Source organism: Ursus arctos, unplaced genomic scaffold, assembly GCF_023065955.2.
Source record: "Ursus arctos isolate Adak ecotype North America unplaced genomic scaffold, UrsArc2.0 scaffold_4, whole genome shotgun sequence".
Classification (NCBI taxonomy): domain Eukaryota; kingdom Metazoa; phylum Chordata; class Mammalia; order Carnivora; family Ursidae; genus Ursus; species Ursus arctos.
The window spans coordinates 84,817,492-84,842,370 of NW_026623056.1; the positions used below are offsets into that span (position 1 = coordinate 84,817,492).

General features: G+C 45.2%; 1 protein-coding gene across 3 annotated transcripts in view; it reads right to left on the reverse strand.

Moving 5' to 3' along the window:
• Positions 1-24,879, reverse strand: part of RUNX1 (RUNX family transcription factor 1) — a 243,627-nt gene that overhangs the window by 95,190 nt on the left and 123,558 nt on the right. For 2 of the 3 annotated variants that reach the window (XM_057306541.1, XM_057306540.1), the window contains exon 3: positions 1,411-1,449. The exons of the other annotated variant lie outside the window; for it this stretch is intronic. In XM_057306541.1, the coding sequence (XP_057162524.1) occupies positions 1,411-1,449 (39 nt within the window). The remainder of the gene's footprint in view (positions 1-1,410; positions 1,450-24,879) is intronic. 3 annotated transcript variants of the gene reach the window in all.

Here is a 24,879-nt window from a genome sequence, read left to right on the forward strand (position 1 = left end):
GCATACGAAATGAAGAGTTCCTTCCCACCAAAAGCGCCCCTGTTAGCGGCAATATAGAATTTCCCTTTCTCTGCCTGTCCAAGAAAGGAAACATTACCACATTCACTCCTGGAATAATACTAAAATTTACTCTTGTCATTATACAAAATAAAAAAAAAAAATACAACGAAGCGATGTGTTGGGCTGATGCTATATGATGGATTTTTCCAAATTTGCTGCGTGGGGGAAATTCCAATAATGCTCCTAACAGGAATGAAATGTAAGTTTTCACAGGAAATTTTAAAAGTGCTATTTGGTTAGTGGGAAGAAAAATAGGAATTTAACTGGGAAAAATATCAGCTCATTGACGTTCTTCTTCAACTTTAAGTAAATATATAATTAAGTGGCCTCAGAAAATATCTAAATATTTTACACTTTTGCTGTTTTAAACCCCTCTAAAAAATAAAATATGCCTAAAGATAGGATTAGAATCTCATCCATTCTTTAAAATCAAAATTCTCTTCTCTGAGTAACATATTTCTAAAATTACATTTCTAAAAATGTAATATTTCTAGGAAAAAATATTTCTATTTCAGTGGACCATTTCAATGAAATAAAAACCAGAGAATGTATTTTGCTAGTGTTTCTGGACCAAATTGGTACAGTTGATACAATGTTACAAGGATGGAGAACATTTTTGTGAAGAGTAACATGTTAATGTCTGTGCAAATAACCTGCTATACACACCATCCAGTTTTCAATACTGGAATTTAAACATCCCCCCCCTCCCCTCTGCAGTGGTTCTGAGATTATTTTACTTTTGAAATCTAGTTACTTTGGGGACAGGATTCTTTCGTTCTGCCACTATATCCTTCCTGCGTGGGAATGTTTTCATAGGATTAGGTGCTTGACGTGTGAACTGTTCACTCTAACATCATAATTGTGCAGCTCACAAGTAGCAAACGGAGAGATTTTTTAAATTTAAATTTTTAAAATAATAAAATTTAATTTTTCAAAATTAATCTTTTCAAATTTAGGATGCTTAGTAAACATTTTGCCCTCATAAAAATTTTGCATTGCCACTGTTGTAACAAAGGTAATAAACTAGGTTATAACAGATAGAAGCCAAGCTCTATTTTTTTCAGAGAGTCATGTAGAGTCATTTAATAACAGCAGAATACACCTGTGGTAAACTACTCTGCAGGACCGAGGGTATCATTTAAAGTTTCATTGGAATGTTTTATATGGTTTGATATTTACAATACGAAGAACAGCTTTTAAGTATTTTTGAATCAGCAAAAAAAAAAAAGCCTCAATTATTTGGCTAATTTAGGTCAGAAGTTATTTATAGATTTACATAGATTAAAAATCATGTATATGCACATATGAATGTGCATATTTTATAAAAAAATAATTTGGAATCCAACATACCGTGAACATCTCTAGATGGATTCATTCCATGTACACATTCTGAAAGAACAGAAAGTAGGAAAATAAAAACAATTGTATAAATATACTGACAGCAAACACCAAATTTACTGATAGTTGATGAGTTTTATTCTAATTGTAATACATGCAGGTATAAAAACTAAATTTCCCCCACTTATTTTTTTTTATTTTTTATTTTTTTGGTCGATTGTCCCTTACACTTTTTAGCACTGGGGATTTTTAGAGCATATTGTCCAGCTCTGGCACAAAAATAGCTTAAAACAGTAAACCAGCAAATAACAAATGAACTGTTACATTTGCAGATGGCTTTAGGGGATTTTAACCAATATTTTCCATTGCTAGCTAACTGAAACTTTATCTTTCATAGAATCACCTCTTTAACGCTCTGTATGTGATGCCAATGTGATTGATTTATGAACGTCAGAAATATATTTGGAGAATGTAAAAGTGAATCAGAATTCAAGGTGAAATTAAAACCAAACCCTAACTTAATGCCGAAACACTTGAAAATTGGTATTACAGCAGAGGTGAAATGCAAGAAATAAAAACTAAGTTTTTTAAAGCCATGAAGATAAACAATTTTGGATACACCTTTTGAAAGAAACAAACTGATAGGTAAATATTATCATAATTTACTTCCAATAGGATAGTTCGGAAATATTTCCTCTTTGCTTGCTTTACTCTCCTTCCCCTTGCTAAGAGTGCAGATTATTTATACTGAAACCTCTCCTTCTTGAAATAAGAGATGATATCAATTATTATTGAAAATAACCATCGTATGATAATATTCATATACGGATCACTTATATACCGCTGTATGTACAGTTATAGGTAAACCCATTAAGCAAAGTCATCTGAAGCTACTTCTCTTTCCTTAGTGTATCTACATGCAATGTGCTGATCTTGAAATTACTGGATCAGCCTTGTATATTGATATTGCTCAGCCCTGAATGGTTAACATGGAGGAGACACCAATTTTCAAAGCCTTAGGATTTGAGCATTTCGAAAATTGCAGACCTAAAGCTTTCAACTTTACTCCACAATATTAATATATCTTAAAAAAATTTTCAAACAAAGAAAGGAGGTAATTATTTCAGATTTCCAGACGCTGTTTAAATAGGCAGGAGAACAAGATTTACAGCTCCTTCGTCTTACATTTTTTGCCAAAGCAAAAAGAACAACTAAAATAATAAGGGGTTCTAAAGGACTGCCCTATGATGAAAGATTAAAGCAATTAAATAGGTACAGTTTCCAAGGAGCACCCTTAAAACAAAACAAAACAAAACAAAACAAAACAAAAAATGAAACACCAAAATTGTGGTTTGCATGTACATAAAATGACTCCATAAAGATTTAAAAAAAAATAGAGCAGGGAAAAATCATTTGCACTAGTTATGAATGATAAGGTAAGAAATAGCAAATGTACCCTGAAATTAGTTAAGTGCACTTCGAATAAGCATGGGGAGGAATCCACAACGGTAATACCAACCAGACAGCGGAATTCATACTACGGAGGACCCAGTAGAACCAACCACCCTGGAAAGTGTCTAGAGAGACCCTGAGAAGCCTTTCCATGCCAGAGGCTGAGAAACAGGAGGAGTAAAGTAGAAAAGCAAATGTTTTATTTACACACCTAATATTTCACTGGTTCTGAGAGAAAACCCAAGATTTTTTTTTAACCTAAAAGCAAGAGCAAAAGTGAGCAAAGTTTGAAAGGGGTGCGTGTTGTCCGTTGGAAGTGGCCTTAGTTTGTCCTGTGTCTGTAGCCTTGAGGCCACAGGGCACACCATTAAACTTGGGGGGGGGGGCGCCTGTGGAGGTTTGCACGGAGGGTTGCAGTCATTGGCCCAGAGTTGTTGAAGGTGCTAGAACCTAAACTGTAAGAGAGGAGCCATCTTGAGTGCTGATGGCAGCAAGAGCTCAATTTGGCCAGCTTACCCTCCAGCTCCCTCCCTCCATCCCTTTCTCTCTCTCTCCCTTCCTCTCACTGAATGCTGCTAAGTGCCAGGTAATGGCCAAAAGGCTTTCATATACCTTGCCACAACAAAGCCATGAATCCTTACCACAACACCATTACCATCTCCGTTTTACCGATGAGGAACCTCGCACTCGGAGGGTTTAGGAAGCTTGACAAAGTCACTCCACTCTGAGGATACACACACACACACACACACACACACACACACGCGCGCGCGCGCATGTCCGCATATGGGTCTCAATGCATGATGAGCTATGTTTCTTTCTGGCCACAACTATGCATTTTCATGGGTATCCTTGGAAAAGCTCTGAAAAATTAAGCTCTGATCTCATCTGTCAGTTTGATCCTCCCCGGTCTCATCATCTCCATTAGACACTATCCCCGAGATCTTCTTTACACTGCAAATCTCAAATGTTTAGGAGTCACAGTCTGAAGTTATTTCTGGCCATCCGCAGAGTCTGAGGACCAGGTCAAGGTCCGTTTAGCTTTTAAATTCTTAATAAATATTAAATGGCTTTCTAGTCCTCTCCTGCCTCCACTCATTCAAAATGACATCTTTGGGACTTTCCCAGATATCAAGTATTTGATCTTCCCTCAGCATTTCTCTAAAGCTTTCTATGTGCCAGGCAGAGTACTGGGCTAGTTGGTAACAGAGGACAAATAGAGGAGAGGAATGGAGTGTGATGGTGTTACTGAGTGTCCATGGACTGTCATGGCTCCAGGAAGATGGTGGAAGGAGATACAGGAAAAAGAAAAGGGCATACCACTTGGTGGCCTCGGGAAGGCCTTCCTTTGTAGTAGAGGCGATACTTGATGGGACTCCTGGGACTAAGTAGGTTTTTACCAGGTGGTTGGTGAGGCTGGAGGAAGGGTTTAGGGGGGTGGGAGGGGACAGGGGAGAAGGCACCCTTGGCAGAAGGATCAGCAGGAAAAGACGTGAAAAATTTGTGAGACAGAGCCACATGTCAGTGTGAAACAGAGCCACAGGTCAGTTCTAGTATAGTTGGTGTGTGAGTTTTGGGATCAGGGCACTCAGCAATGACTCAATGCTGGCAGACGTGAACACAGGTCAGAGGCAGCTTACAAACCTGAGGAAATCTGCACTTCAGCATGAGGGCAATGGGTTCTATCAGAGCCTTGAAATCTGGGGAACCACATGATTAATTTTTTGAGGAAAGTCAGAAGTGGGTAGGTGAGTAGGAGGGGGTAGAGATAAGGAGCAGGGGAGCTACTGCAGTTGTCATACAAGGAATTGTGAACATTTGCATTAAGGTGGGAACAATGGAGATGGAAGAAGGGGCGGTAGTGGGAGGAGAGAGGGGTCTCCCTGCTTCTGGCCCAGGCACCATTACCAGCAGTAGAGACCGGAAGAGGAGGGGTTTGGAGGTAGACACGAGAAACTGACTTTGGATGAACAGAACGGAGCTGTAGGTGTTGATGGGGAAAACAGTCAGGAATTTAGGGTGGAGGTCGTCACAGATCTGTGGTGGCTTCACATCGTACAGAGACTGTGTCTGGGAGAAGGGAGCATGGATGGAGTCTGAGATTATCAACATCTCAAGGGTTGACTAGAAGAAGATGGAACCACCAAAGTCATTGAGCTGGGAAGAGAAAGAGGAGAGACTAGAGTCTTTAAAATAAAAGAAGATGGGAGTTTGGGGAGGAAAGTCATGTCTCAAAGGCCAAGGCCAAGGAGGGGCCAAGGGGATGAGGACTAAAACAATTACATTGGATTTGTCTCTAGGCGAGCCATGGTAAGCTTTGCTAGAAGACATTCAGTGGGGCAGAGGATGGGGGCGGCGAATGGATGAGGGAGGGGGAGGCATGTGCTTGGTGGAAGAGGGAGGGAAAAGGTGGGGTGGCAGAGAGAGGGAAAGTCCAAAGTTGAGGGGTGTGTGTGTGTGGGGGGGGGTGTGTGTTGAAGATATGAGAGAATCAAGGTCAGACTCATCAGCTCCCACCCCAACCTAGCTCTTCTTGCGTTGCGCATTGCACCATCATCCTCCCAGTTTCCAAAAATGGATCCATGGATTTATCTTTGACCTCATCCAGGGCTTCCAAGTCCTCTTTTTGGTTTCTTTGTTATTATGTACCCCCCTTTTCTATCCCTATTGCCATCATTCTGGTGCAGGTTCTCATGACTTTTCACCAGATCTCCTGCAAAGGTCTCCCATGAAGGAGCTTCTATTATTTTCATATAGTACTTGCAGATTGATCTCCCATACTACTGCTCTGCTGATTCTTTCACAGAAGGCATCCCTTATGTACCCCAACTTCAGAGCAAGCTCTTCTGCACGGTCCTGCAGGATTAAGGGCTACCTTCCATCACCATCTTGGAGTCAGATCCCTGTGCCTCAGGTGAGGTTTTCTCACAAGGACCAAATATATGCTTCCTCATGTTCTCCATGTCCTTGAGTGACCCTTGAACTATATTCTACTTGGAGTCATAGCTATTTGAATACATTGAGGAGTGGGGTGGGTAAGAGGGAAGCAATGATTTCTGGTTTCTATGTGGAGTGATATTCTTTGTTGTAAACCTCTTGGCCTCTTGCCACAACCTCATTCATCCTCCACCATAAAAGACTAAATTGCTTGGTTAGTAGCTTTGGAAATAGAAACCAGGCATAGAGGCAGAATCCTAAAATGGACCCCCAAGACTTCCCACCCTAATCTGTAGGACTGTGACTAGAATGAGGTGTTGTGCCCTGGCCATGTTATTTGGCAAAAGGAATTTTTCTAATGTGATCAATGTCACTGATCAGTTAGTTGACTTGGAGTCAACCAGAAGGACAATTACCCTGGGGGTCTCCTCTAATCACGTGAGACCTTTAAAAGCGGAGTTTCCCCAGGCTGGGGCAGAAATGAGGTAGAGAAGGCTCGGACGTGCATGCATGGTTGGCTGGACGATGGAGCCGGCCATGTGCAGGAATGGAGAGCAGTCACTATAGGTGACCCCAGGCTGACAACCAGCAGGGAAACGGGATGCCATCTTGCAGTCCTAAGGAACTGCCTTCTGCCAATAACCTGCAGAAGCCCGGAAGTACATTTTCCCCTAAAGCCTCCAGATAAGAGCTCAGCCTGGCCAACACCTTGGTTTTAGGCCTTGTGTCTGAGCTGAGAATTTGTTCCAGCCCAACTGGACTTCTGACCTACAGAGCTATGAACTAATAAGTGGGTGTGGTGTGAGCTGCTTAATTTGTGGTAATTTGGTAGTGTGGCAGGAATAGAAAATTAGTACTCTGAGCATGCTCTTCCCCTCCACTCTTCGCGTTGGGGAAGCACTGCCTGTGTGCTAATGAGTAAGTCTCTATTCCTGGGGTTCCATGGTAAGAAGCCATATTCTGAATCATGGACTCCCCAAATCCTTGGTGATAAAGCTGATATTTTAATCCCTGGCTACCTGACTACTTTGTCTGCCCACAGTTGGTTCTGGATCACCGGGGAGCAAGGATATCTTTTATTGGGCTCCCTTAATGTCAGCTGTATAATTGTCTTATTGTCTTGTGATTCACCCTCACCCCCACACAAACACATAACCACTAGATTTCGAACAGCTCGCTGGTGAGGCTGCTTCCTCCTTCGTGAATCTCTAGGCAGCACTGCATAAACCCCATGTGCTTTCGGAAGCCCCTGCGGATCTGGTTAAGTACGGATTCTGATTCAACAGGTTTGGGTGAGGCCTGAGATCCCGCCTTTCCCACAAGTTCTCAATGCCCCTCGGTGGAAGGACGACACTCAGAGAAGGCAAGAGCCCCGGCCCAGTATCCAGCAAAAATTGTGCCCAACACTCAGCAGCACACAAGAGCCTACAGTGTCCAAAACGTTTTGTTAAACAGCATGGCCAAATGCAAATTGACATCAAAGCTCGTTCTGATTTGGCTTTTTAAATTATTGCTATGGACTGAATCATTATGTCCCCCCCACCCCATATTCATAATGTGAAGCCCTAACCCCCAGTGTGATGGTATTAGGTGTGGCCTTTGGGTGGTAATTGGGTTTAGATGAAGTCACAAAGGCGGGGTTCTCATGATGGGATTAGTGCTCTTAGGAGAAGAGGTCAGAGAGCTTTCTCTCTCTTTCCCTCTCTCTGCCTCATGCGGGCGCACAGTGAGAAGTTGGCCATCGGCAAGCCAGGAAGAGGGTCCTCACTGGAATGTGGCCGTGCCGGGCACTCCGACCTTGGACTTTCAGTCCCAGAACTGTGAGAAATAAATTTCCATTGTTGAAGCCACTCATCTATGGGATTTTCTGCAAGCAGCCTGAGCCGACTAAGACAGCTGGGATAACAGAATTTCCTTTCATCGGGGCACCCTCGAGTAGACTTACACCAAATCCTTTACAGGTATTCCTCCATGTAAGCATCTGGCAACAAATGGCCCATCGTTCTTCTCTTCACCAGAGAAAAAACAAGAGATTTAGTAATTGCCCAATTTCAACCCATGCAGTTTGCCTCTGGAGCGCACGGATGTGACCAGCCAGCTGACCAGGTTGCAAGATGGTTTGTATCATTACACTATCACTAGTCAAGTTTCTTTCTTTCTTTTTTTTTCTTTTAAGATTTTATTTATTTGAGAGAGAGAGTAGAGCGAGAGAGAGAGAGAGCGAGCACAAGTTGGGGGGAGGGGCAGAGTAAAGAGAAATGGGTGAAATTAATTTTAATCATATATTTTATTTTACTCTGTCTTAAACATTTTCATTTCAACATGTAATCAATATATAAAAATCGTTGATGTATTTTTACATTCTTTCTATTTTTGTTTTTGTTTGTTTGTTTTTGCACTAAGCCTTGGAAGCCCTGTGTGTACCCTGCATTCCTAGCACATCTCAATTCAGTCTGGCCACGTTTGGAGCCCTCAAGAGTCACCTGTGGCCGGTGGCTACTGTTCTGGACGCCGCAGTTCTAGACTGACCATCCAAGACGACAATTCCCTCCGAACAGCAGTGTTGCTACTGTTGGGCCAGTGCTCAAGGGAGCCCTGTTTTTAACCTTGCTATCAGGGAAGGCTAATAAGTCATGCATCTTTCCTGATGCGTCCCTTCCCTCTGGGCTGTCCTGAAGCAAAGGTCAGAATTCGTACTGCAGGATCACTTGATTGACGAAGACGCAGAAGGACACACAGACAGAGACGGCAACTGAACTGTAAAAGCCTACTAGCCACAGTCGACACCACTGCTGTATCTTCACAGCCACGGAGGAGCCACAGATAACCTCACGCACTTAACGTCTACAAGCCACTGATGGATCCGCCTATATGATAGCGCTCCGGCTTCTGCGAGCTCTGAGAGACGATTACCGAAGCATCTCCTGTCTCTTTTACCACAAAATTAGTTTCCTATGAATTTCATGTAAGCCACACGGATTAGAACAAGAAGTTCTATTTCTAATAGGCCATGATTTTAAAATAGAATTGCAAAGTGGCTAAATGATACTTTTTCTCCAATAGCATTTCCTATAAACAGGTTTATTTTGAAATATAGCATTCCTCCCCCCAATCACTCAGTGTGTCCATTTGCTGACAATCTTCCAGTTAAAATACAGTAATAGCTCAAACTGGGGAGGCAGCTGTGGGTCTGAGTTACGGAGTGCATCCTCCTCTCTGTCCTCCAGTGCTCAGAAAAAATAACAGGAGAAGATACGGGGCCAGATCAGTTACAGAAACCACTGGCTCTGCCTCCCTGCATTGATCTCAGGGGCTGCTGGGAACCTCTGAAGGTCCAAGCATCTCTTTAGGGCAAACGTACCTGGGTTCCAGCCACCCCTTGGTCTTGTGGGTTGAGCACAGAGGTCAAGAGGCTGGTGTGTGGAGACTTAGAAGGGATGTGGATCTTCTCCACATTTTCTTTGGCTCATTAGCCACAGACAGAAGGTGGTTTTCAGTGAAAGGCTGAAAAACCACTCTCTGCATGAAACTGGTCTCCTCTTTGACTGATATCCCTTATCCCAGCACTATGGGAAAGCACTCAGCATCAAGGAGCATCTCAAAGTCTACTGAACAGGGGGGTGAGTTGATGAGCTTTCCCATGGTTTTGAGTCCCCTCACTGGGGAAGGTTACAGCAGTAAACCTTTCTGGTGGCTGATCGACGTCGGGTCTATAAAATAGCTATAACTTCTAAGTCTGCTTGACTTTAGGCTAAAATTCAGTTAATAGATTTAAACCATTCCTGCCACAGTGGATGAGAAACAACACACAATTTTACGAAGTCGTGTAAAAAATCGATGAATGAATGTCGTAATGAATGTCGAGCCTCGAGCCTCGTTCCCCACATCATTCCACAGTGAACTCTCCTCCCCCGGGAAGCAGTTTATTTTATTCTTTGTGTGTATGATTTACCTTTCCTCTCTTACTGGGGAATTGTGAAATATAGGAAGGTATGATTTTTCCCCCCATGCAACATGTATGTTTAAAATAACTAGGTGAGTCCATTTAACCAGTTCTTGAGCTGCTGGACATAGGAAGGGGGGCTGGGGAGGAAGTACAGGGCAGTTTGATAAAATGAGCCCAGTGACCCCTTGTGAGCTGACGGAGCAGTGAGGGAGCCCACGTGATCTTAAATGTGGACCATGGTGGGTAACGAGGCAGCCAAGTATATATATAATATATAGATCTTTAAGTGATGGGATGATGGCGGGTGAAAACGTTAGCCTCCCTCCCAACAGCAGAAGGTAAGTTTTGAAGTTGTTGGACTGCATGGTTCATGCAACCAACCTAAGCCCCCGGTACGTCTGAGGCAGGAGCACCCAGCGTATCTCTCCGCGGTAGAGGCACACCTGGAAGGGGGCGTCAGCGTGCTACTAGCCAGATGGCCCGGGGCCCCTTAGAGAGCTACCTCGGCCCAGCCTCAGTTTTCTCACCTGCGAAGTGATCAGCACCATGACCGTGTATATATAAATGCCACCTGGAATTCTGAGAAATTGACCTGCTTGAACTCAGAACTAGGTCAGCCTACGGCAGGAGTGGACCTGGATTTTGAGTGGGGAGGGGAAGGAGGAAAAAGGGGAACCAAGAGTCAACTTAGCACGATTGTCCTATCCGTGGTCCCCCACAGACGGTAGAGAAATTTCCCACAATTGTAGCAGAAATCATTAGAGAGGGACCACAGCAGTTTGAGATAAATTCTCGGTGCTGAATCAACCGTCTGTCCCGGAATCTGCTCAAGAATCAAGAGGGAGTGAGATGTGTAGGTCTCTGTAAGGAGTTGCTGAGAAATTGATATTGATCCATGAAATAATAAATTGCCAAATGTTGGCCTTAGAGTGTTCTCCACGCGCTCCGATAAGAAGGCAGATCCTCTCATGTTAATCCTGCTATCTCTAGATGTGGAAAACAGAATTTCATATGAAACAGTAGGCTAGGGGCGCCTGGGTGGCTCAGTCGTTAAGCGTCTGCCTTTGGCTCAGAGCATGTGTGATCCCAGCGTTCTGGGATCGAGCCCCACATCAGGCTCCTCTGCTGGGAGCCTGCTTCTTCCTCTCCCACTCCCCCTGCTTGTGTTCCCTCTCGCTCGCTGTCTCTCTCTCTGTCAAATAAACAAATAAAATCTTAAAAAAAAAGAAACAGTAGGCTAATACTATCGCTGCTCTGCTTTGCTGTGGGGCCATCGAATTATCACACTCCACAAAAGCCTGAAAAGTTCACCTTGTAGTACGAAATAAAAAACAGTTAAAAAAAAAAAAAAAGCAATAATAGAAGAGATCATTCTGTTCTCTAATTACATAATTACATTTTCTGTCTTATAAAATCCCAAGATCTGCATTGTAATGGTTGGTTACATATTTTCAGATTACATTAGTACTATATTATTATGTTCTAGTAATAATCACATTTTTATGAATAGTGTACCATACACATGATGAAAGGGGATATTAAAAACTTCTGTGAAGATTTCTTAGGACGCATCATTGTTTATTTCTCAATCAAAAAGTGCTTAAGTAAGATTTGAACTTTTTGATATGATTGTTTTGTGTTTGCTTGGATAAATGCTGTGATTTAAATCTATTTTTCAGAAACAATCAAAGCAAATTTTGTTACCTTTTTTTTTTTGAATGAATAAATGAATAAAACTAATTCTATAGTGGTCACCTGTTCTTGAAAGGCAGAGAGGAAGGACAAAAATAATTTTTAACAAAATTAAACAAAAACATCAAAAAAATGACCATCTGTTGGCGAATTTCCAACTTGTATGTACGATGAAAGCAATATGCAGGGACCATCCAAAAATTATTAAAAATGATTAAGCATGCAAACAACACTTGAAGACTTTTTTTTTCTTTTTTTTTAGAGAGAGAGAGAGAAAGAGAGCAGGGGGAGTGACAGAGGGAGAGAGAGAATCTTTAGTAAGCTCCACACCCAGCTCGGAGCCCAACTCAGGACTGAATCTCACAACCCTGAGATCATGACCTGAGCTGAAATTGAGAGTCAGATGCTTAACCCACTGAGCCAGCCAGGCGCCCCAACACTTGAAGACTTAATCACACATTTTTGCAGAGAAGGTAGTTTTTTTTTTTAATCCAAAGAGAAAAGGAATAGATGGCTGCTCCATCCTGGTGACAAATGAGCCCCCAAATGAACTCTAGTTCATTTCTAGTTGAACTCCGGACCAGTGAGAGCACTGATGCTTAGTAACTGTAAAGTGCTTCCATTTTTCTTGCTTCCCTAGTTACCTTAGACAATTCAAATGCATATGAAGACACTCCTCTCCGAGGAGAATTTCAAAGCATGAGGGCTTAATACAGCATTCTAGGGTAAGTTTTGAAAAAGGGCATGCAGAAAGTATTTAAATAAATGTGGACCTCTGGAATTTTTAAAAAAAGCATTTAATTATAAAACCTTCTGTGATAGTCACGTCCTTGATTTAGGGAGCATCTTACTTTTCAGAGAAAAAAGACCCCGGATCTAATGTATTTCCTTACCACTTCTCAAGTAGAAACGATTTGTTTCACCAAGAGCTCCTGCTGGAGACACTATGTAATGAAGTGGGCTTCTAAGAGGAAAGAAAAGGGAGCCTGCCCCAGGGTGAGCTGAATGAAGGACAGACACTGTCCGGAAACTGCCTGGGGGGCCCTGTCTAAGCCACCTGGGCAGACCCCTTCTCTTGAGTCCCACACTGTTCTGCAGATCATGATTGAACAGTGGCAAATGCAACAAGGACATGAAGCCAAGTGCGAGATGTCGATTTCTTCCCCCTCACTAACCCAGCCCACAGGAGATTTCTTCTCTTTTTGCCTCAGGCATAGAGAGGCTAGCAATTTTCATTTCGTTCCTGAAATGATTTCCAATGAGAGTGGAGATGGATTAAGATTTCTGGTTAACTCCTTGGAAGCTAGGAATGAGAAGGAAATAGAGTTACATGGAAACTTAATTTCGCTTTTGTGTATTCTTTCCCCCGATAATGAAAAAATGAAGGTTTGATTAATCAGACTCCCCTCCCCGCCCCCTTGCCACAAGACATTTCTTTAGTGAAAACATGATAGAGACTGCCTTAAAGGTAAAGCAGCAGAAGACAAATGTCCTTAATGAGAATGCTATTCTGTTACTAGTCATCGTGATATTTAAAAGTGTTCTAGAATTCTTGCGAGTAAAATTAGATACAAATTCAGATCCAACCTAGCAAGTTATACTGAACCAGCAATCCCACAGGAAAGGCTACAGCACAGGTGGAATGTTCTCTTGGTTTTTACTAAGCTCGAAATATCGGGAACGAGAAAAGAAAAGTGACTAAGTATCTAGAAACTGCTAGATCACCTGAAGCTTTTCTAGCTCCCCCCACTCCCGCCCCCAGGTTAAAAAAAAAATTCTGAAAAAATATCTTCTCCTTATTGGTCTTTAAGATTTTGGCCCGTTCAATTCCAAAGTACGGATACCCCAAATAAGGCCTCAGCAGCAACCTGGGAACAAGAACTCTCTGCGGGAGGTCTGTTTATTTTGTTTGGAACAGAAGGAAGAAAGGCCCTTGTGACTTGCCTTCTAAGTCAGCATTCCTGAGAAAAGCTAAGTTCCCCTCTGAGACAAAATTTTGGGTCTTTAATAGTAATTGTGAGCCTTTTCTGTTTTTAAAAAGACCACTAATACATACGCATAGATACAATTGACTTAGTGGGTCAAGGACGTAATTTAGCATCTCAGGAACAGCCTGGAGAGCATGACAGCAGTTCTCACATGGGCTGCATTTTGGCTCTGCTAGGCGTTGACAGGTTTGGGGGTTCATTACCTGAAGTCAAGAGACTAGGTGGTTGGACCTCTGGGGAGCCCACTGAGTGATCCTAGCCTTGGAGAACAGAGAAAGCTGTGGAATTGACTCATAGAAAGGGAAAAGTCTTACTAGTGCTAATACGGTTCTGATGACTTAGCAAGTGTTAGCGGACAAATAATAATGGTCTCGAACAATGAGCGAGCTACTTCGGCATTAGAGGCCTTGTGGCAAGGACTGCCCAGGCATTATCACCTATAATCCTCTTAATAATCCTATTAAGTTTGGAACTCTGATCCCCTTAGGCTTCACGGGTTAAACAATGCGGCCTCATTGAGACGGAGCACAGAAAGGAAGAATTTGACCAGGTGCACATAGAAATCAGTCTCTGAGTTGCATGTGTTGTGTCAGAAACAATGTTATTCTTCGTATTTCTCATGCAAGAAGTTTCCTAGACAATGACTTTCCGAAGGGACGGCCTTTGCTCCTGAAAGGGAGCCCCTGCCCAGCTCAAGGCCGGTTTGCAAACAGGTCCACTGTAGATGTGTGGTGCAAGGAAATGAGCTGCTTTAGAGACACAGAACCCAGATAGATGGATAAATATTTCAGCGACTTTTCCAGAATGTACTTACGGAGCAAAGTCCATCTCACTTTGGGTTTGAGCCCATGACCTTATAGTTTAAATATAAAATGCATTAAAGCCCTTTATTTAGAGAGCCATATGCCATTTTTAGGGAACAGCCCCAGTTCTACTTCTGACTTTATTGGGAGTACCATGCAAACAGATTCATTATTTATTAGGACTTGATGGTGTATTCAAAGCCAGGAGGGTCACGAGCCGCCTGCAGTGGAAGGCTTGACTCTCAGGACTGTCCTTCCTTAGTGTACAGACTGGGGGGGGGGGGTCACTACAGAGCGAGAAGCCCATGCCAGGAGAACCCCAGTGGGCGCTCACCTGTGGGCTGGGAACTCGGAGAAGCACATCTGGATTTCTGCTTTAGAAAAAGGCAGGACACTGCCGTGTAAAAAGTTTTTGAACAGTGACTTCCAAACCACAGACTGGGACCCTCTAATTCGCTGTAAAGTAAACATAATGATACTTATTATCGTTCCAATAAAAATTAAAGAAAGGGAAGAGAAAGAAATAAAAATGAATAAGTGGGAAACAGAATTTTGCAAGTAGTGAGAGAAAGGATTGCACCCTGAAGCCCATGCTTTGACTGAGTCATGCATACAATTCTCTTCTTACTGTTGCCTGCTATTCAGAAACAGTTTGAAAACCTCTGGCCTAAAAAGTTTTTTGTTTTTTTTTCTTGGTGCTCATTTTGTGACGTGACTTAGTGTGTGACTCTCGGTGACTCTCTCCTAAACTCCCCGTGCCTCAGTGTCCTCACTGGCCCCCACCATTGTCGAAGTTCTCAAAAAGCCCAAAGTAAATCAGAACTGCTGAGCACTTTGAAAAACCAAACACAGTCATCACCGGCAAAGGATCATTACAAAACAAACCAGGGGGAAGAGGTTTTGAGGGCCACCCTTTCCTAGAATAATATCAAATCCTGTCGAGAGATTCAAAACAGCCTCAGCAAACACTTTATAGGCTCCGTTCATGAGAAAAGAGAGAAAGGAAGCTCTGGAAAATGAGTGGTTTCTCCAAGGTGCTGCAACAGTGGCAGATCTCAGACCCCCTGACCTGTTCATTAGAGTTGTTCCCCAAAACTGGCCGCCCTGCCAACAGCCATCTTGTTACTTTTTGGGGAAAAAAAAAAGGCAGGATCTTGTGAAATTTTATTTACAGAAAATTTACAACTCACGAAGAGCTATATTGATTTCTTCCCTTTCAAAGCGGTTTCCTGATTGCAATCACATAAATTAAACTCCAGCCCCGAAGAAGTTGCGGGGACCGAGTAATAAATCTCCAAGAAGAGATATGGGGAATACTTTGAAAGTCTCAAGAACACTGCGGTGAAATGCAAACAGTAAATATCACTAATCTCCTGCCTGAAATGTCCATCCGGAAGGGATTTTTTAAAACTCTATTGGAAAGATGGAAGGAAGAATGTCTCTTTCCTCTCTTTAAGAGTCTACAGTGAAAGTGAAGGGGGAACCAAAAAATGTCACCCAAATGTCCTATTTGCCTCTCCAGGGGGAAAAGCGGGCTGGAACACAGGCTTTGCTGATCTGGCAGGGCCGTTGCTCAACGCTCTGTTGTGACACTATTTTAACTGTCACTGAGGGCTGGGATAGCGCATGTTGCACCAAACCCCTCTGCAAGGTGTTTCCTGGGCTTTGCAGACAGGATGGTTCGGGGGAGGTGCAATCTCTCTTCTTGCGGCGCAGATAAAGCCTTCTATCTTTGAGCGCTGACGCTGTAGATAACACGGTTTCACACCCGCTGCCGAAGCCCGGCTTTCCTAATTGGTAGGTCTTTATTGCTAAAGTCTTTTGTGTGTGTTTTATCAGAGACATTTTATCATCTTTCTCCAAAAGTCCTTTGTCAAGGTCGGCCTTTGAACTTCTTTTGCATATACATTGAATGTGACCAATGATTCAGGGTATGTAAAAAGCTTATCTATAATTCTGAAGAAAGAGGAACCGAGTCATTGATCTTTCTGCCGTAAGAGATGGTCTTAGGGCCTGTGTGTGTGTGTGTGTGTGTGTGTGTGTGTGTGTGTGTGTGTATGCTCACACTTGGATGCATGTGTGCTGGGGGACAAGAGAGACTGTCTTATTTGTTTTCAAGACATTTTGCAGCACATCATCCCAGGGAAATATTTGATGCCTTTTGTTTTTGTGCTAATTAAATCCTCAAATGCTAAGGGCCGGCTTGTCCTGGATCGTAGGCAGGCCCGATGAGGGCAGGGCTGACATCACCCCCGGCCAACTCCGTCTGCCCTCCTTGTCCCGCTTGTGGGCAGACGGCAGCCACAGTCTTCATAAGACTCTTGCTCTGCTTGCATTTCGTACTGCGCTCCCTGGAACGAGCAGCCACCCCTGCAGGACCAATTCATGCTTGCTCATGTTACTTGTATCTCCTTTATGGGCAAAACAGATGGACCCCATTTGGATCCCATCAGATAAGTTTGTAACGTCACCCCTCCCCTTTCATTTTTGGCACGTCTCGTGTCCACCCCCAGCCTGCAACTGGGAAAATTGGACTGGAAAGGAGGACAGAGCGGGACAGAGGAAGAGGGTGGCATTCCTCCCTTGGGGCACAGAGGTAGCCTCCTGGTGCCACTCAGGAGCTCTGGGAAGAACGTTCTCATAAAGCCCACATCACATTTCTTTAAAAAAAGAAGAAGAAGAAAGAAAACTAGGTGATGCTCTGTTTGATGTCCTGCCCGTCTCCAGAAGGAGGTGTGGAGAGCAGCGAGCTCTTCCGCTGAATCAGGAGGGCTCGCCCTGGGTGACGTCCCAGGCCTCTCTGGCTCTGGCCCTGGCCGTCCTCCCTGAGTGTTGATGAGCTGACTGCAGAGTTGGAAAGTATAAAGGAGCAGAGAAATCTTTGCAAGATTCAAACGTGATCTTTAGGATGGTGGGTCCTCGCACCAAACTGTCTCGGGTCACCCCATGTCTTTCTCTTTTCCTTCATCCTACTCTTCCCCCTTTTTGAAACTATTCCACGCCAAGTTGTGAGAGGGCCAGCATGCAGTGTTTTGTGACCCATAGGCCGCGGTGGACATCGAAACGAGGCAACAGATTCAGCTTTTTTTTTAATTTTAATTTTTTTTTATTATATTATGTTAGTCACCATACTGTACATCCCCGGTTTCCGATGTAAAGTTCGATGGTTCATTAGTTGCGTATAACACCCAGTGCACCATGCAATACGTGTCCTCCTTACTACCCATCACCGGTCTATCCCAGATTCAGTTTTAAACAGATCAAGATTTCCGTAACCTGGCTCTGGGATCAGCTTCTGCAAACCAGCACCAACGCCTGCCTTCTTCACGGCCTAGCGCCCTCTTCCCTGCGGGCGCTGGGACGTCCCACTCCCTCTCTGTCTGCCATCCTGGGAAACCAAAGCTGCCATTTGTGGGCCTGAGTCATGGCTTGTGGCTCCCCGGTGTCTGGTGAGCAGGCAAAGGGCTACACTTCTCTTGCCCCCCCCCCCCCCCCGCCCGCAATGGCTGGAGTGCTCAAGGCTCTCCCAGCTCTTATTTTTCTTCTTTTTGTAATTTCCTGATCGAATCATCAATGATGGAGATCATTTTCAAAACTTTTTTTTTTTTTTTTTTTTTCTGGTGGGGAATTCATTTAGGCTTCTGGGAACTAAGAACAAATGAACTGTCTTTCCGAAGTCAACAACTGCATAATGAAAGCTAAATGCAAACGCAGAAGTCCCTCTCACCCTTTGTCCTCTCTCTCACTAGCCCTTGACACTAGAGTGAAGCCCCCCCTTTCCCACGGGAGCCCAGCAATTGCTCTGAAAGCACTGGACAGAGCCCTCTGCCCACTGGCCGGCACGCACCCTGGCCAGCCCCGGGCACTCCGGGGGCGGGGTGCTGCTTGCTCGTGAGTCCTACACTGGTCAGGACTCCTACTGTGCATGTTAGCAGCTTATCTCAATATTGCATAAACTGCAAAACAAGACCTCTGAGGAGGGCATGGAAAAGCCTTTTGGACTTTCTGGGGCAGGGGAACTCTCAGACTGGGGCTGTGGGGGAAGGGGATGCTTCCTGATTTAACTCACGGGATGGAGAGTAGGTGTTCCATAAATGTTTGCTCAACAAAAGTTGGTAGAGTCAGTATCAAAAACACATTTCTGGGGCTGACGGAGGGAATAAAGATGATGTTGACAATCGTAACAACCAGTGTCTATGAAAACAGACAGCTTGCCTATAGCAGCCCTGCGAGGGGTATCTTAGTCTTGATCAGATCAGTGAGGCACAGAGAGATAGGGAGACCTGTCAAGGTCATGCACCTGCAGTCCCGTTTGGATCCATGCTCCGATGGAGGAGAGGCTGCAGTCTGGTTGGTGTTGGGCTTTTCAGTGGGGAGAACGGGTAGTAGCCCCTCTAGCCAGCCCCACTGCAGGCTGGTCCGCAGAGACGCGTGTGCATTGGATCATGTCTCTCCTCTAACCAAACTCTGTGAGGGCTTTCCAGGAGACCTGCCCAGCCACCACTCTGCCCTCACAGAGCACCTGTGCCCCTCAGCCTGCTCTGCCACGGCCTCCATCCTGTCCTTCAGATACTCCAAGCTCTTCCTGCCTCAGGACCTTGTCATGTGCCTTCCCTCTGCCTGGATCACTCAGCCCCCTGCTTTTTCCCCATGGCTGCCCGCATGTCATCTGTTAAAGCAACAGTTAAACTAACCCTACTCCCTGTCCCTGCACCGTCCCTCTATCAACCCCCACACACTGATTTACTCTCATCATTGCATCTGTCCTATTTAATTTCTGTGTTTACTTATTTATTGTCTGCTTCCACCCTTCAAGGCAATGGGTGCTGCAAGGGAGAAACTTGGTCCTGTTCATTTCTGGAGAGCTCCCAGTATCCAGAAAAGTGCTTATAACTGTGTAGATTCTCAATATATACTTTCTATGAATGAATGAATGAATGAATGAATGAACGAACTTTAGCTGCCACCTCCTCTCCAGCCTGTTGTCCCCTGAGTCAGCCCACATATCTCAGAGGGAAGAGATAACTGTTCCAGGTGTTGAATAATGAAAAACAAAAAACAACAACAAAAAAACCGACCACAACCAAAAAACCCACCAAAAACAAACTTCCCTTTGCAACTTGCTGTTTAAATCACTGGGTTCCAGTAAGTCTCAGAGCCTGCGGAACCTCCCCTCTGTTTTGCCACTCTTGGTGCCTTGAAGGCTTTGGAAGTTGATGGGGTCAATAACCTAAGAAGGAACCTCAGAGTTTCGGGCACACTGATGACCAGGACTGGGCCGGGTAGCAGGAGCCTGCTTCCTAAAGCAGAGTTTCTGATACTTTGGTTATGCAAATGTATGGCTTTTCTCACTCAGATGGTTCACATTTCTGGCCAAATCAAAACCAAAGAAACACAGGGAGGAAGACTCATCCCTAGGACCCCTGGTCCCAGTGCCCCCCACCTCTGTGCCCCCCCCCCCCTTATTTGGCAACTGCAGAAGACTGTTCCCATGGCTCTCCTGGTCTTCGGGGTGCAGGCGAAGAGGAACAGGAAGGGATTCTCTCTACATCTGGGAAATCCACGTCTGATGTGTTTCTGAAACTTCAAGTCAGTCTTAAATTGTTCCCAGGTGTCTAGGACGTTTATGGATAAGTGTGACCGGTTTGGGCTACATCTTGCTTGTCGGTGGTAACTGGGGATGGGAGAAGGCCCTGGCCTCGGGGCCACACCTGCCTGGCCCACTCTAGGCTGCAGGCAGGCATAGAACTGGCAGGTGCAGGAGGGAGCAGTGGGCTTTGCATGAGCATTTTCTGGGATGAGCGGGGCTCCAGGAAAGGAAGAAAGCTTATAGGGCTCTGACTCAGGGCTGCCCAGCTACAGATGAATGGAGTCGTGCAGATGGGGGCAGATTTTCTGCAGCCCTTCTCCGAAGAGATGTGTGTGTCTGTTCGACAGGCCAGGCCTGACAGTATCATTGCTGGGCCAGCACTGAGAAGCACCAGCAAGCTCCCGAGGCCCCCAACACTGCATCACGTTTTCTCTCTCTATTTGCCTTTTTGGGGGGCCCTTCAATTTTGCACTGTTTTCAACTAGGCTTCAGGGAAGAATGCATAGTTCGCACTACCCCATGACACAGGGCTTCGGTTTGGGGTGGGGGTGGGGGCCCTTACGTTGTATTCTTTAATAATTCACATAGCAGCATTGTAGGGCTACGCTTAACTGCTTCCTAAAAGTAATGAATTGATTTTCTGACATATCGGTTAACAACGTATTAGACTGACACAAGGTTGTGTTTGGGCTTTAGGGTGGACCCAAGGACTGGATGGATCACATTCACCCCAGAGTTTAGCTTCAGAGACTCTAAAAATATGCTGCCGAAAAGGAAGAGCTTTTTACATGGAGTGTTGTCTAAAAATCTAAACCATATGTCCTTTCCGGGCCTGTCAATGGGGTAAAATATAGGTTCGAGGATGTGTAGCTGTTCAGACATCGAACGTTCAAGAGGCATGAAATAACCTAACTGGTACTCAATCCGCTCAAGACTCTGGAAGAAAAGTCACCGCGGCTTTTCCAGAGAATCCTCTCAGTCGGTGCGTAGCAGGAGAAATGCCATCAAAACATGGTTTGCTGAGGACTCTGGGAAGAGGCAGACCACTCTGCATAGAGCGGTCCTCTCCTGGCAGGCTGGCTCTTCTCGTAGCTGAGTTTGCAAGATCCGTTCACTGCTGCCTGTGATGGAAGGAGTCTCCACAGGGAGGCTTCCCATCAACGAGGCAGACTTTATTAATGGGGACATTAAGACACAGACTAGTTAAGTGGCTTGCCCTAGGTCATGCAGTGAGTCAGTGAAGTGCTGGAAACAAGGACTTCCTGACATCTTGGCCTCTGTACGGATTCCTGTGACCACGGTCTGTGGCAAGCATGGCGTCACATTAAATGCATTTACCTGCCAAGGGGTCGCCATGTTTATTTGAACACCCAGTGTGCCCACTATATAAAACTCCTTAGAGTAAACGTTTAGGGCAGCAGTGTTTCTTTCCTGCTCCTGATGCTGCCTGCCCCATGGAGGGGACCCCGGGAAGGCATTGCCCTGGCCTCTTCTTCCTGCCTTAACTGGTGCATTGGTGAGTGTGGGAAAAGGACGTAGCCAGGAACCCTCAGGAGGAGGGAGAGAAGGGGGCCAAGTTCCCAGACCACCAGGTCCTCCTCCCAGACACATTCTGGGCTGTGTCTTGGTGTGGTATGTTTGAGGTCCAGCGCTGGTTCAGTGGTGCCCGAGGCAGACGAGCAAGTCTGGCTGCTTTTGGAGTTCAGTGTTAGGAAGCGTACTGTTGCTCCATGTCTGAGCCCCATTCCACAATCTGGCTTTAGCCTCGCGATAGAGCTGGCCACTGGACCTGCCTATGTCCCCCTCCTTTTGTCTATCTCTGAATTGATTCAGAATCCAGAAGGGCCACCTCTTATTGAACCGGCTTCAATCTTCAGCATCCACAAAGACACCTGAGCATAAAGCTGGGACACGCGGTGACAGGAGAGCAAGCCCACTTGAACTTGATAGAGAGCTGAGGCTGGCTTCCGGCTGGGCTACTTCCCTTCGGCTGCTCAATTAATCTGTTCCCTGAATTACAGATCGGGGATAATTCCTCCTTTCCAGCTCTGTTAGGAGGATTAAATGAGATACGCGATGAGACAATGGTTAGACTGCGTTTAGCCCATCTGTTGCCAATCAATGGGACTTGACCCACTTTCTGTTGCAAAGCACCAGAAGAAAGACATATAAAAGCACTTAAATACCTTAAAACATTTCCCTATTTTTGCTACGTTACTTTTCACTAATTTGAGAACACCTTACGTTCTAACACTTCTGAAGAGGAAACTGCAGCGAAGAAGTGAAGGACCGCGGGCACAGCAGGAGAGAAGGCAGTGAACCCTTTAAGATGAAGGAGTGGAGAAACACCTCACAGGTGAAGTCCACACTCTTCGCGAATCTGGTCCTGCTGACAGCCATACTCAACATTCCCTTGGTCATTATTTGAGTTACCAGTCCTTCCTCCTTGCTTAGCCCACCCCGACTGGGCATAAAGACTCCTGTTCATAACACCTGCTTTAAATGGGTGGGCAGTAAGGGGAGCAGCATTTTAAATCATCACAGAAACATTATATGCAAATGCAAAGTGTTCCGATTGATATGCCCAAGACTATCGCCATCCTGCCTACTACCGTGTTTGTTGTTTCTTGGCAAAGTGGAAGGTGTTGTCAGACCAGAGACAGAAGTACAAGGGATCAATATTGTTTGGGTAACTCATTTTAGAACCGTCTTCAAATTTTAACACTTGCAAATTCCATTTTTCTAGGTCAGTGTTATTTTGCTGACATGGAGAACAAACGTTAACATTATAAAAATATGAAGACAAGTGTCCTCAGGGGCCTGAAGTATTGACTACCAACAGCCTCTTCACATTCTTAATCTTGGGAAGTAAAAAGCTTTTACCCAGAGAGGTAGGTTGTCTTCTTTACTTTTTAAAAGTATGGTAACAAGAGACCCAAGGCAGATTCAATAATGCATATTCTGAAAGTTGTTCAGGTAAAGAATAGACGAGATTTTGTAGGGGAAGTGGGGAAGGTGACATGAATTATTTACCGTGGCTCTAGAGATGGAGGAAAAGTCTCAGGATTTTGCTGAAGTCACTGATTGATTTTCTGACACAAGTGAAACGCAACTCAAGTGGCCCGTTGGTGTTATACCGCCGACACAGGACCCCCCGTGGAACGCAGAGCTGCATTTCAGGGGCTAGAAGTTTGTATCTCTGGGGTGGCGGGGGAGAGGTGGTGATTTTTGTTGCCCTATAGTTAATACGTCCTATAAAGTTCTCGAAGTCATCAACAAGATAAGAATTCCAGGTTCAAGTAATGAAATGTAAGCATTTCCCTTGTGCAAACACCCATCGAAGCCATCCTTGGAGAGGAAGAGTGGATGAAGGCACGGCCCCACATCCTTAACGAATGCCCAGGCTCGTAGGGGTGGCAGCCAAATACTGACAACTGGACACGGAATGCAATGAATGCGGTCATGGAGATACAAACCACGTGTTGGGGGGCACAAGAAAGGGGAGGGAGGAGTTCCATCTGGAAAGGTTGGGGAGCCCTGAGGAGGAGACGGTGGGAGGAGTGCATCTGGAGGGAGTGGAGGGTTTGGGAAGAGAATTTAGGATAGTTCTCTGACCCGAGCAAAGGGAGCAGGGAAGCACAGAGGATGTTCTGGAATGGTGCATGCGGGATGCCACAGCAGCACGCACCAGCACGGGGAGGAGGCCCAGGCGGGACGTGGGGCTGCAGGGAGGCCGGCCTCAGTAAGGGGCAGCGTTTACGGAGCACTGACTGCGGGCTGCCAGGCCCTGAATCGGTCCTGTATGCGTATTAGCTAATTGAATACTCACAACAATTCTTTGAGAAAGGCAGCATGTTTTTCTAATTTTATACATAAAATAGCAGGTTTCTATAAGGTCAATAATATACCCAACGGCACCCAGACAGCCAGTGGCGGAGCTGGGACCGATTCAAGGCTGTGGACAGCCAAGCCCCCGCTCTGAATGCATGCTGTTTCCTGTACAGTACTGCCCTCTCACTGAGTCTGTCGCTAAGGGGTTTGGGGACCTCCTTCCCAGAGGCAGGTGGACACCGTTACAGGCAGCATGGTCCTAAGCACAACCACGCTTCAGGGACCGTGTCAGGGATCAGTGAGAAGGACGAGCTTGAGACGGCTGAGGTTGGAAGCCTGTCAACCCATTAGGAGATCTGGCAGTCACCTTGGGGAGGGGGCTGTGGCCTCCAGGAAAGAGGAGGCAGATGGAGAGGATGAGGTGGGAGAGAAGACTCAGAACTTTGGAACTAGACAGTGGGGCGAGGCATAGTCTGGGGGACGGCAGATGGACAAAACCCATGTTACGAATCCTTAAGTGGCCTTTGGTTTAACTAAAAGACGTAGAATTCAATGTTAACATCCTGCATTCTAATTCTGAGTGCATGAACCCTTGGTTCTTCGGCAGTAAAAAAATGTCGGACAGAGTTGAGACCAAAATCAGACCAAGGACACCTCTACTGAGTGAGAAATGTAATGTAAATGGTGGCATCCCTTGATATCTCTCTCTTTCTTGGCAGAAGTATCTCAAGAAGACAGACAGATGCAAAGGTGGGCAGACACAGAAAGGCAATGAGAGAGAAAGCCGAGAGCGTTTAGCCCTCATGTCGGAGTGGGTATGCAGCCCGGCTCAGGACAAGAAAGGCAAACCACTCACCATCACTGGAACTTGGAATTAATGTGTACAATGGCTCAACTGGACTCCAGACACATAAGCAGAAGAATAAAGGATGCTTATAAAGGCCTTGGCTTTTACCCAAGTTATGATGCTATGTCAAGGTCAAGCTGATGTGCAAATAAGCAGAGTTTTTCCCATGGGGGTGCTCATGAGATGGGAAACACAGGGGATGACGACAACTTTCACCTTGAAAAACTCTTGGGGAGATTTCTCAACATGGGTTTACGACAACCATCCTCTCTGGCCTAGGAGTTGAACACAATCTGGCTCATCACCAGCGTGCCGGATCAGCATGTGAGCTCAGGGAAGCGGTTTCCCCAGTCGTGGGGGGTACGTGGAAGGATCTATGTCTATTGGGTTATTTT